Source organism: Psittacula echo (genome assembly GCF_963264785.1).
Source record: "Psittacula echo genome assembly, chromosome: 5".
NCBI lineage: Eukaryota > Metazoa > Chordata > Aves > Psittaciformes > Psittacidae > Psittacula > Psittacula echo.
This window is the reverse complement of record NC_137739.1, coordinates 17,504,690-17,518,668: the sequence shown is the minus strand read 5'-3', so window position 1 is coordinate 17,518,668 and position 13,979 is coordinate 17,504,690. Positions and strand designations below refer to the sequence as shown.

The following is a 13,979-nucleotide window of genomic DNA, read 5'->3' as shown; positions in this document are numbered from 1 at the left end:
TAAGGTCCCTTCCAGCCCAAACCAGTCTGGGATTTTATGATGAGAGAACGCGAGTCATGGCTCAGTACAGCTCTGCTCCCCAAGTCACAAGAGCACCACAGAGCGAAGCCACGCTGTTGTGCACACATTGTGCTGCAAGAGATGAGTCCTTCACCACTCTGCCAACCTCTGATCAGCGAGGTCAGCACTAGGCATCTTGTTAGCAGGAGGTTTTCCTGTCAGAAGGAGAAATAAGCTGCCCGGTGGCTAGACAGATGTACAGGAGCAGTCCAACTGCATGCACTTGGGAAAGATGATCAGAGGTATCCAAGGCACACAGGCACCAACCCAGGAGAGTACCCTGCTTGGTACAGGCAGAACAGGATCAAGATGAAGTGAGCCATGGTCAGACGCAACAAGATTTCTCTTGACACAGGGAATGCCCTCCAGAGCTAGCACAGCCCAACCCACCACTTCCGCAATCAGGACCAATATCCCACCAAAGCCACAGCACAGGAATCCTCTCCTGTCTAAGAGCGAAATCAGGAAACACTCAGAAGAAACAACCCTTTGCCACATCCATCTGTCAAGGCATCACAAGGGTACATTCACTGCACAGTCACAAGCCTCCAGGCGTGACAGAGCAGGCAGAGCTTTTGGAAGAACAAAAGTCCTAAGTGAGTAATTATCCCTTCATTAATAACACCAGATAGACTGGATTCCTAACGAGAAATGGTCTGACAGCTCCGGCTTGCCTACTGGTGCAGAGGCAGGACGATGGACTACTTAATGGCTTTAAAATGAAAGGGGACACTTAGATCTGATATCAGGAAGTTTTTCCCTGTGAGGGTGCTGAGGCACTGGCACAGGTTGCCCAGAGAATCTGTGGCTGCCTCATCCCTGGCAGTGTTCAAGGCCAGGTTGGACGGGGCTTGGAGCAACCTGCTCTAGTGGAAGGTGTCCCTGCCCGTGGCAGGGGGTTGGGACTGGATGAGCTTTAAGGTGCCTTCCAGCCCAAACCAGTCTGGGATTGTATGGTTACTTTCCTTTACCTAAGCTCAGGAAGCCAACTCTGCCTGATCTCCGCCCAGGCATTTCTGGTAAGGATGAAGGAAACATTTCCAGTTCCTGGGTTGAACCAAGCGTTAACAGTGCTGCACTCCGGAGCCAACATCCCAACCTGAGAAATCAAAACAGGCAGGACCGAAACCTCCTCCCACACACCCCCAAACCACAGGCGAGCCCCGTCTCCCAGAAGCGTTAACAGCAACAGATGTGGCACAAACCAGCACACTCCTGACACAGAAAACAAAACATGATGGAGAAACACGGAGGGCGGCAGATGGATGAGAAACGTCTATTTTGCAACAGAAGTTGCATTTGTTTTGTTTTTAGTCATCATCTCTGTAGATGAGTGCACTAAGAATCGCTCCAAAGCTCTAATAAAACACTCCTCTCTATTTTTATATTGACCATATTCCCAAGAAAACAAGTAATCCCTGCACTGTTTTCTCCTCTCCTTTGCCAGAAAAATTAGTCTTCTTTTGGGCATCCAACCTGGGCATTTTTTCTGCAATTTTAACTTGCCCCAGTTGCCTTTATCAGGGGTTGACTGCGGTCTGAGGGTCTATGCAGCCACAACGAGACTCCCTTGTCATCAGGACACGTCAAACTCCCTCCACTCTGTGATTTGCAAAAGATGTGGCTGCACAGTAATGCATTCCCCTCACAAGGAATTTTGTGCAAATAGTGATGCTTTGGGCATCCAATCAGGGTCTGCTGCATGCTGCAGCAAACAAGGCAGCTTTGCAGAGCTATGAACTAGATTCCCCTCGGACTGCCCGTGTATTTTGGACCTGCAGCCTGTTAACACTCCATGACAGTGACTGGACATGGTGAGATTCCTCTGGCATATGCTTCAAAATATTCCTAGAGAAAGGATTCTCAAAACGGGAGAGCTGCTCGTGCCAGTCTCCCATTCATCAGGATCCTGAGAGCTGTAAAGCCTCAGTGGCAGTTTTACAGCAGCACATTTGAGTGATTCCCACATCCTCATCCCAGAGCTGCAAGGAGGCCTGCGGACACGGCTCGCCAACACTCCTGCGCCTCTCCTGAAAGTAGGTCAATGCAGCATGTCATCTGCCAGGCTGGTTTTGGGAAGACGTGCTCCCTGCTCAACTATGGCTCACATGGAGCAGCCTGCCTCGGCCCTGGTGTAACCCCTCACTTGGCTGCCAAGTGACAACAGTGAATAAACCCCACTACAGATGCAAATTAAAAGAGAAATGCAAACCAGAAAAACAGCCGTGGGGAGCCAGAAGTTCCCCCCCCTTCAGCACCTGAGTCCTTTCCCCACCTTATTGGGCCAACAAGAAACCTCGAGAGGGCTTTGGACAAGGGCCTGTAGGGACAGGCCAAGGGGGAATGGCTTTAACCTGACAGAGGGGAGACTGAGATGAGTTCTTAGGCAGAAGTTCTTCCCAGTGATGGTGCTGAGGCGCTGGCACAGGTTGCCCAGAGAAGCTGTGGCTGCCCCATCCCTGGCAGTGTTCAAGGCCAGGTTGGATGGGGCTTGGAGCAACCTGGTCTAGTGGAAGGTGTCCCTGCCTGTGGCAGGGGGCTGGAACTGGATGAGCTTTAAGGTCCTTTCCAACCCAAACCAGTCTGGGATTCTAAGATTATATCAGAAATAGTGACTCAGAAGAGCCTGAGGGTGATGTGAGCTGTGCAGCTCTGCTCCCTGCTGCTCCAGAGCTCAGCAGCAGGACAAGTTTCACAGCCGAGGAGCATCTCCCCACTCCCCGCTGCCCCAGCCCCTGTTCCTGCTTTGCAGGGGAACAGGCAGTTTCCCCACTCATCCAAATCTCCCTGCTTAGGCTAATGCAGGGAAAGTCTGCCGAACCCTAGCAGCTACGTGGCTGCAGATAAATAGTTTCATGGGAGGTGTTTTTGTTCCTGATTTTGCTTTGAAGAAATAAATACCTTTTCTCCCAACTGAACCACTTTGGAGTTATCTTTTCCAGTGTGAAAGTATTCCAAAACAGAGGAACACGCACTGACCTCCTGTCTCTCCACTGCTCACAGAGGTAGCAGAGCTGCTCCCGGCCCTGCACCGGCTGTGGGTGAGCTGAGGAACATGCTCCTCACGCAGCCTATAATTTACTCAGTGGCAGCAGCGCAGGAACACAAGCAGCTATTAAAAAGCACGGAGAACAAAGCTGTGTTTCTCAAGGTAAGTGTCTGAGCAGCCTGCCTGTCCTCTTGTTTCAAGAGGTATGATAACAATGAATTTAGCAACAATCATCTGAGGAGGCAGCCCCTTTGAGGCTGGGCTGGGAACCACACACACTGTGCAGCATCCTGGGGCTCCTGGGAGCACTAGGCCAAGTTTTCTTCTCCAAAGAAAACCTGGTGTGACATGGGCTGGAGGAAGAGAGCAAACTCCCCAGTGCCACCTGCCCTGAGGCTCCCCCTCCTGTGTCCTCCCTCACCCAGGAATGGAGATTAAAGTGGGGCTGGACTCATACCTGCTCAGTTCTGTTTGTGCTTCATGCAGAGGACCTCCATCCCACACTTATTCCTCCCTGGGCATCAGCCTTCCACAGCAGAGTGCCTCTGTGCTTCAGATACACCTGCCCCTCTCCTGTTAGGAGGGGGATGGAGAGAGCCCTCAGACCATTCTGACCACAGGACACCACCAAAGCAGCTCATCTCCATCACAGGCTAGCATATACACTCCTAATTCCCCCTCCCCTACAAGCAGCAAGAGTTAATAGACTCAATAGACAACCCTCATACATCTTCAAGGGCAGGCCCAGTGTTTTTAAAGATAAGTGTTGAAGTACCACTACTACAAGAAAAATCCCCAAGTTCAGTATTCCAAGAAAGACTGCTTCTGTCCCTTGCAGAAGGGGTCACAGATGACAAGCACGTGGACTCCAAATTAACAAGCACAGTAACGGTGCTACGAGCATCCCTTTGCACTAGAGGGATGAGGAGAGCTCTGGTCTACAAAGAAGAGCAGGTCTGATTATTTTCTTCCTCAAGTATACATACAAATTTTAAAATATTTAAATCTTCACTCCTTTCAGGGGCAGAATTAACACTCATCTTCTTAAACTCCTTACCCCAACAAGCATTATATATATATATATATAGAGAGAGAGAGAGAGTACATACATATATATATGCCAGAACAGAGCAAGATGCAATGCAAAAAAAATGCAGAAGATGTAATCAGAGCAATTTTGATTTCATTCTTGCTCCTGAATCAATCTTGATTTCCCATTCATGGCAGCCCCTGTTCTCTGAACGACAGCTGTACACAAAGAGGCATCTGTCCTACCTTCAGCCATCAAATGAGCTGTGTCCCTAATCGGCAACGGTGGAGCCAGGCTTAGGAACAGGCAGGATCAGCAGGAAAGTCCTCACTGCAGCACTGCTGCACGAATGAAGAGATCAGCAGATCTGATGAGAACGTAGGAAGTGCTCACACCGGTGCCAGATCTTCACCGAGTTTAGTCAAACGTGCACACAAGCTCTCCTTCCATCTGCTGAGCTTCAGTGAGACTTGCCTTTTAAAAAGCCTTGAATATTAAGTTGGGCCTGGGTACCCCCACTGAGAAAGCACCCTTAGATGTCAGCAGCAGCCTGTTGCAAATCCTACCATATTTCCAGCATCAGTCTGGAAGAGACACCACTGAAGATGCACACAAACACAGCCTCGGAAATAATTACTGGATTGGGAGTCAGGGAACATAAGCTTTGGCTTCTGGAATTATCCCTGTGCAAGGAAAGCTTTCGTTTGCGTAGCAAAAGCCATCTGCAATGCAGATCCTACAGAGGAGGGAGAAAAACAAACCTACACAGAAACCAAACAGTGGTTTATGTTACCAGATACCCAACACACTCTGCACCTTCAAATGCTCCGCAGAGCCAGAGCAGATCCGTGTCACCAGGGCAGCAGCCAGCCTGGCTCTGCAGAAATGAGCTCAGAGCCACCACACGCTATCCAGAGCCTCATACGAGTGGTTCATGGCACCCAGAGCCGTGATCTCAGAGATGTCATTAAGCACTATCAGATCCAGAGGCGTCTCCAGGACGTGGGATCAGCAAGCTGGCAGCACAGCAGGGAGCAGGGAACATTGCTGCTCCCCTTGCAGTAAGGCTGCAGAGCATGACCTGCACGTGGGGTGCACAGTGCAGGGATAATTACCCACATCTGGGTCTGAGAACTAACGTGCAGTTCCCTCTCTTGGCTGTAACCTTTTCAGATGCAATGCTCATGGCTTTTATCCAGGGGCAGGGATGGACTCAATTGAGAGCAGCCCTGTGGAGAAGGACTTGGGGGCATTGGTCAATGAGCAGCTCTCCATGACCCGGCTTCAGTGAGCGCTTGAGCCCAGAACTCCCCATGTGCTGGGCTGCATCCCCAGGCAGTGAGCAGCACGAGAGGGAGGGGATTGTCACCCTCTGCTGCGCTCTGGGGAGACCCCCCCTGCAGTCCTGATCCAGCTCTGGGGCAACAGCACAAGAGGGACGTGGAGCTGTTGGAGAGAGTCCAGAGGAGGCCATGGGGATGCTGCGAGGGCTGGAGCAGCTCTGCTCTGGAGCCAGGCTGAGAGAGCTGGGCTTGTTCAGCCTGGAGAAGAGAAGGCTCCTTAACGGGAGACCTTAGAGCAGCTCCAGTGCCTAAAGGGGCTACAAGAAACCTGGAGAGGGGCTTTGGAAAAGGGCCTGTAGGGACAGGACAAGGGGGAATGGCTTTAACCTGACAGAGGGGGGATTGAGATGAGATCTTAGGCAGAAGTTCTTCCCTGTGAGGGTGCTGAGGCGCTGGCACAGGTTGCCCAGAGAAGCTGTGGCTGCCCCATCCCTGGCAGTGTTCAAGGCCAGGTTGGACGGGGCTTGGAGCAACCTGGTCTGGTGGAAGGTGTCTGTGCTCATGGCAGCAGGCTGGAACTGGGTGAGCTTTTAGGTTCCTTCCTACCCAAACCCATCTGGAATTCTGTGAAATTCCCAGATTAGCATTCTGCTACCAGGAGCACACCAACCACTTCAGCACATGAAACACCAGCTGAGGAAACTGCAGTCTCTGTTCCAAGGATACACCCATTAAAATCTTCTCCTGGCTGCTCTTAGGAACCAAGGGATGAAGCCCCACAGAGACTCTGACCGACTTGAGCTCACACTGCTGCCAGCTCCTGACCACCATCCAGCCCTTTCTGTGCTGTTCAGCACCCTGCCTTGCCCTGCTCCATGATTCTCTCTTCAGCCTGTCCTTTCGAAACCTCTCAAAAGCCTTTGGTGTGCTGAACACACTGCTCCTGCTCAGTGCCTCTTAATTAACCCCACTGGGGTATCTCCACTGAGCTGTAGTTTATGTGTTGTGTTCAGAATAGAATTAACTCCTGACCCAGCTCCCCCCAAGGCTGGCCCTGCCAGGGCTCCCCCCAGTCTGGCCACCCCGCTGGCTCCTGCATTCCCTGCAAACAGGAACTCTGTGATAGATTCCAGGTTTGGGTGTTGGCTCTGGAGCTGGATTTTCCATCTTCCCCAATCCAAAGAGCTTTTAGTTGAAGCATTTGAAAAAACAGATTTGACTATTTCCACCCGCAGGCCCTGCCCTGAGCTCATGACCATACCTATTTCTCAGTGGATGCACTGTCTGCTCTCGATGGACAGGGGCCCCTTTGTTCAGGGATCAGAAGCCAAGGCAGGAGGGATGGATGAGGCCAGGAGCTACAGGAATGCACCCTCCCCTGCCTGCACAGTGGCTCTTTGAACTGAACCCAACAGCAAGCCCCCACGTGCAGGCAATACCTGCACAGAGCCCATTCCCAGTGCGCTTTTCTTGGGATGATGGATGGACGTTACAGCTCAGGGCATGTGCAGGAGTTACACAACTTGTTCATTAGAGTTCAAGGAAGAGCACTGGTCTGCTAAAGAGGAAACATTAAATATGTCCTGCTGGATGCCTCTGTAGAAAAACCAGGTGTCTGAAGCTGAAAAGGTTTCTAAATACCCTGTTATGGAAAGGAACCTGCTGTGAGCACAACCCTTGTTTGCTTTCATTCAGCTGTGGCTGACACTACCTGTGCTTGGTGTCACCAACTCACCCCCCTCTAGCAGATCCTGCATCCACCAATGCAGCAAAACAGAGCTGGTCTTTGGCTTCAAATGACAGATACCATCTCGCTCCCCCTCGTGCCAAGGTCAGCTCCTGCCATACAAACAGAGACCTTACTCCTGGTCTGAGCTTTCCTAGGGGCTTGCCTACAGTTCCTCATACCTGTTTCTCACAGAGATCCCCCACAAGCTGTAGTTTCTAAGCATGATGAATGCAGCAGTCACACTAGCTCCCTTCCCGTTTCTTTTCCCCTGCAGACTAGAAGATGTCCCATTGGATCTCCCTGATGGTGCACCAGGGTTTCTTCTGGCTGTGGATTTTCCAGGCATTACACACTTGATCTGCCTTCTTTCACCATGCTCCGTAACATACCCTGCTCCTCCAAATGAGCATCATGCCACCACTACATTATCAGCTTCTCCAGTTTTACAATACAAGGCCATAAAAGTCCACTTACCAGAATTATTTATCATCCCTGACTTGCTGCCAGTGTTTGTTCTACTTTGCTTTGCTATTTACAAGCTGCAGGACTGGACAGTCATCCAGCCACCATTCACACAAACTTTAAAAGCTCCATGGAGAGGGAGAGGACAAGGGTGTCCCAGGAGCCCAGGAGCAGGAAGGGGTGGGACACAGCAGGTTGTGAGGAGCTGAGACCTCTCTGGTGAGACCCCCCTGCAGTCCTGCATCCAGCTCTGGGGCAGCAGCACAAGAGGGACGTGGAGCTGTTGGAGTGAGTCCAGAGGAAGCCACGAAGACGCTGCAAGGGCTGGAGCAGCTCTGCTCTGGAGCCAGGCTGAGAGAGCTGGGCTTGTTCAGCGTGGAGAAGAGAAGGCTCCTTAAGGGGAGACCTTAGAGCAGCTCCAGTGCCTAAAGGGGCTACAAGAAACCTGGAGAGGGGCTTTGGACAAGGGCCTGTAGGGACAAGACAAGGGGGAATGGCTTTAACCTGACAGAGGGGAGATTGAGATGCCTCCCCATGCCTGGGCATACCCCTGCGGTCCCCATGCCAGCCTGCTTGTGCTTGAGAACTGAGCCCAACTGCCCAAGAGCCATGGGCTCATCATCTCCTTCAGAGGGGAGGCCTCTCCAGAGCACTCTAATGTCAATCACATATACATGCAGCCACCACTGACATATATATGAGGACCACATTTTCCTATTCAGTCTTCTCTTTGGGAAGGGTAGAAGGTAAGGCAGCAACAAGTGGCTAAAGACTCTCATTAAAGTCTCAAATCCAGCTTCCGCAGCATGCAAGTCACTTCGTCCTTTCTCTGCCGTGGTCAACATGACCTGGCCAGACAAAGATTACAAAGAGATCAGAACTGCTTCACGGCAGTGGAGAGGTGGCATCGTGGCTTCCAGTGGTTAAATGAGTGGCTAAATGGTGCTTTGCTCTGCACTGAGGTTCAGGAGTCCTAGATCAGCCTGCTCCTCAGGCAGTGGAAGCACGTCTCAAACAGTAGCACACGAATAAGACTGAGGAGTTCAGTGTCTTCCCTGGACCTACAGGCCAACTGAACATGAAAGCAGTTGCAAGCAAAGCAGCTGACTGTGCAAGTCCTGTGGGCCAGCTGAAGGTGCAAGAATTGCACCTTCAGTTGGCCAAGCTAGACCAGGGCTCAAGTAAAATCGCAGCTACTGCTATCCCATGGGGAGTCTCCAAGAGAGCAAGGAGCAGGAAAGAAAAGTGGAGCATCTTCAGAAATAAACCCTTACTTACATTAACACAGGCTCTGCAGGGCACAAGCTTACACCAGGTCCCACTTCAGTGACTGACCAAAGAACAGCAGAATACCAGGAAATGCAAGAGAACTAACTCTGGCCAAAAATAGGCCCAGCTAATTAACAAAACCTTGTTAAAAGGGACACCCAGCAGCAAGCATGATCTTACTTCGCAAAGTGATGGTCAATATTGACTGTCTCAACAGCAGCAGCCAATCCTCAAGATCACTTCCACATGAGCAGCTGCTCATCTGGTGAGACTTAAGAAAACTCTTTGTGCCCTGCCCTGGTTTTCTTTTATAATGCTTTAATGCTGTGCAGTGTTAGAGAGCTCTGCCTTCCTTAACCACTGTAATAAATACATATCAATCTCTTTCAAGTTTAATAAATAGGGAGACTAAAAGCTTTGTTTGGATCTGCTTTTTCCATTCAATTAATACAACACAATATCAGAGCAATCAATTATTGAAGAGAAACACAAGCCAGGGCTTTCACAAACACACTACTCCAGTAGCAATTTATTACAAATTAATTGCATGATGCAATTCCTCCTGCATCAGGAGAGCTGGGAATCAGCTGCACTGCCAAGCTACACCAGCCACAAAGACTTCAGAGCTGCCATTCACTCCAGTGAATGAGTGCCAGCACTCCATTCCTGAGCACAAATAAGCTGGAGGTGGGAGCAGGGAGCAAGAGGGATGGACAACTGACAGACAAACTGGAGTCACTTCTACTTTGAGGGTTTTCTGCCCATGAAACAACATGGTTTGTAAAGCAGTAATTGGTTTTTGCACATCTTTCAGATGTGTCAGAACTCAAAAGCATGCTCAGTGTGCAGGGCTGGCTACACCGCACATGTTCCTCACCGCACGAAAGCGATGCCAAAGTTGAAGATAAGCAGAATTCATCAATATGCAGAATTTACCAGTATGCAAGTATGATAATTCATATTTGCACGTTTAAAATGACACCTGCTCAGCAGAAGGCTTCCAATGTTTTGCACACCCTGCCTTTAACAACAGGCTTGCCCCAAAATGACCTTCTAAGACTCGTATTAGAGATGAATCCCACAATGAAAATACATCTTTGCTTCAGCAAAGCAGTTCAAACTCCAACCAGCCAGAAAGATACTTCACATTTCACCAAACTATTGCTCTGGAAGCACTCACAACAATCACCTCAAGAGCCACATGGGAATTGCCACAGGCGTGTTTAAAGATGAGCTGCCAGTCAGTGAGCTCAAAGCTCTTGTTTAATGCGCTTCTTGCTAGAAATCATCTGAACGCACTGATCCTCCACATGGATGGAGTGAAGGCAAATGCATCAGTCCTTAGCACTGGGAAGATGTTACACTGCAGCAGACAGACTGACATCTCTAGCAGCATGCCAGCCAAGCAAGCAATCTCCCCCCCTACCAAAACCACAGGGGAGAGCAGACACCAAACCAAAATGGATCATCCCTTGATGGCTTTTCCTGTTTCCAATATACATTTAGGACGGAACTTCCCTGATAAATGGGAAAACACACCGCCATCACCACTGTTTTCAACTCTATCAGCAAACACACCCAACCTCTACCCAGCACAGAGGAGTGACTTTCAGGACACCAAACCCAGCTTGTTTTCACCAAGTGACCTCTCAGCTCCATTACCCCATGGTGTGAAATGCGGTGCCCTCCTGCCCTCACCCGCAGCACAGCAGCAAACTCACCTCCATTTCTGATCGCTCGGATCCCCCGATGGAAATCTTCAAAGCTGATGACTCCAAGTCCGCTCGGATCAAGGTACTTTGTTAGGTCCTTTACCTGCAACCACAAAAGCAGCGTTACCCACAGAGCCCTTTGGGGAAATAGCATCTTCCATCACAGCAACACCTTGTAACCCATTTTTCCTCCTCCCAGGAAGAAGATTTGAGACTGAATTTCTTACGCTGACACCAAACTGTGGCTGTTCTTGCAGGGACCATCAGCAATCACTACAAAGGGTTAATCAGGACTTGGCTGGAGCTGAAAATATTGCTTAATCTTGAAACATAGGTTAGGGCACTATTTCTTGCAATGTGGTCCTGCTCTGCCAGGGATTTGTTTATCTTTATGGTTTTTAAGAGGTCCTCTCTTAATTGGGAAAACTCAGTAATAGGCTGCCCAGTAGGAGGGCCCCGTTAAGAGGATTCAGTGATAATGAACTGCTCCACGTTACAAATTCAGGCCATCTAATTGAAACATTTTCACAATTAGACAATGCCCAAGGGGGACGGAATCACGTCAGCAGGATTAGGATGCAGTGCTGGAACAGGCACACACATGGAGAAAGGGCCACTCACAAGATCTGGACCTGGCAAGGATGATCTGGGCTCCTCAAATGGAACAAGTTATAGTTTGAGGGCAAAACCATGGTCATTCCTCATGGCCCAAAGTCTTCAAACAAGTGCATTTGGTTCTTTCCTTCCAGGCTGCCACAAGCAGAAAACCCTTCACACTGCTGACACTTCTCAAGCTGAGACAATCAGACACTTTCCCCTGTTTTTAAAAAATCCAACCTTCATTTTAAGGGATATTGAGGCACATTTGTCTGTTTGACAGCCACATCCTGCAGCTGAGAAACAAACCCAGGAGGGAGTTTGTGCAAGAGGTGAAAGAAGGAATTGCACAATCAGCTCCACAATTAGCTCTGTACTCCAAAGCTGCCCGCATCCTGCCCAACACAGGGACCACTCCTGCTCCTCCGGAGCTGATGCACTGGAGGAAGGCTGCAGGCAACCTGCAGTGAGGGATTTGTTCAGCTCTCATGAGCACAACCTTCTGTTGCCTTTAGTCTCACTTGGGTGATCTCTTGGTTTTGGTTTGGTTTAGGGGGAAAAAGCTGGTGAATCACCAAATTTCTTCCAGGGAAGGAAACCTCACATCTAAAAGGGACTTAACACTGGAGGGTGCAGAGGACAACCAAGCCCAGGCATGGGGCTCGGAGCTGCCTGACTCATTACGCACATCAGCAGCAGGGTTGCTTTCTGTTCGAGTTTATTTTCCTAAACCCAGGTATGCAGGAAACGCACATTCACAGCATGCCCAGAGCCATTCACCTGCACGGCTGTGGGGTTTCCAGCATGTTTGGGGGAGGCAGGAGGTGTCTCTGCTTCAGACATCCCACCTCCCTGCAGCAGTGGCGAGTTTGCTGCCAGCAAGGAGGAAACCATGATGTTGAGACCATAAAAACTCAACTGTGCCTCTACAGGGTTGCCATGAGAGAATCCTCAAGCCCCAGCACAGCACAGGCTTACCCACCAGCCAGGTTACTCCATCATGAACAGGGAGAAGACAACACACAAGCACCCTTCCCACTTTTCTGGGGCAGTTTTTGGTAGGTAACAAAACTGCTGAGCTCACACAGCAGGTATCAGCTGGGATGAGTCAGGCTTCTTACAAGTTAAACAAAGGTATTTTAGTCTGATAAAACAACTCCAAGTGTGTCACTTCCAGTTTGTGCATCTGGCAGCTTCTTTTGAGTTCAAAAGCTGTAGCTTAATTTGTTATCTGTGTATACAGATAACAGAAATGCAAGTGACACTTGCATAATCAGCCTATCAGCGATTATCATAACACACTCCAGTTTCTGCAATGATCCATCCACAGTGATGCATGGGACATGCCAGGCAGGGCTGCTCACAGTGCTAGCAGCTTCTCAGGGACAAGCTGGGTTTCAAGCCCTTGTGTCAATCAGTACCCTAGCAAAGCACCGCTCCCACACCGGTGCTTGTGCAAAAGAGACAGAGCAGCCACACAGGTATTTTGTTTATGCAAAAGAGCCACCACGTATTTAGACTGAGCTGTGGGCAGGTGGAAATGAGGGGAAGTGTTCTTAAAACGTCACAACCCTGACATTACAGATGCAAGCAAAAGCCATTGGGAAGCTCGAGCCCACGGTAGCATGTCTGCACTGATCCAAACCTGCCTGTATTTGCTGTGCAGGCTTAAAAAGAACTCCAGTCAGCCTCTGCTCTCCCAGGGCAGCTTCTTATAGGGGCTTCTCATACGGGCTGGGAGGACCAGGCAGGTACTGCTGGTGTTAATCTGAGAATCACAGGCTGGTTCAAGGTGGACACAACCTTAAAGCTCATTAAAGCCTTCCAACCCCCTGCCACACCTTCCACTAGACCAGGTTGCTCCAAGCCCCGTCCAACCTGGCCTTGAACACTGCCAGGGATGGGGCAGCCACAGCTTCTCTGGGCAACCTGTGCCAATGTCTCCAATTTTAATGACGCTCCATGCTCCCTCTCCTGCCCCCATCCTTTGTGAAGAAGGCCAGAACTGCACATGCTATTCAAGACACATCAAGGTCTTGAGCGATGCCAAAGAGAGGTCCTGGGTGTTACTGATACTCCCTGTCTTGTTCACAGTGTGCTGTCATGGCACCGAGCCACCCACATTGGAGCGGTCCCCAACAGCTCCAGCATCTCAGTCCTGGGTTGTAACTGTCAGTTTTCCCCATTTATTCATGTTGATGACAAACAGACCACCTTATGAGGACAGCTGGGAAAAACCCCAAGCACTGCGGCTCAAACTGCTTTAGATTAGCAAATCTTAGCTGCTCTGAAGTCATGGATTTGTTTGGTTTAGCTGAAGGCTAATCTGCCAGAATGGAGCAGCTAACACCACACTCCTATTAGCACAGAAGCAAAAGTTAAAATCCTACCAAACTGCAACATTAAGGTAAACCCAACCAGATACAAGCCACAGTCACAGGGAGGTTCCTGCTTCTGACCAGCAAGAAATATCCAAAATAAACATTCCTTTTATGTGTGTTTGTAGCTGGTTACAAACTCTTTATTTATGTGCTCAAAACTGGTTACAAACTCTTCTTGAAGAAAGGGCATCCAGAAATACAGAGCATTAAGGAGTCAAAGAGGATGATGTGACTTACACAGCCAATTTAAATCCTGGTGAAAGCAAGAGGTTAAAACTACCTGAAAGTTACTCTATCTTAGGCTGGACAAGGAGGCAAGCCTGCAGAAGCAGGACTGGTGGTGAGGTGCTCACCCTGGTGCTGGGGATGAGGCACAGAATGAGGGATTTCTCCTGCTGAGGGACAGGGAGAGGGAAGCAGACTGGGGAGGAGGAGGGAGGTCACCCGGCTTTTCAGCAACAGGTCAG

General features: G+C 49.8%; 1 protein-coding gene across 1 annotated transcript in view; it reads right to left on the bottom strand.

Annotated features, from left to right (window-relative positions):
- RAB11FIP3 (RAB11 family interacting protein 3) overlaps window positions 1-13,979 on the bottom strand; it is a gene marked incomplete at both ends in the record, with an annotated part of 76,023 nt that overhangs the window by 44,574 nt on the left and 17,470 nt on the right. The window contains one exon of the mRNA XM_080618415.1: window positions 10,544-10,637. Within this exon, the coding sequence (XP_080474541.1) occupies window positions 10,544-10,637 (94 nt within the window). The remainder of the gene's footprint in view (window positions 1-10,543; window positions 10,638-13,979) is intronic.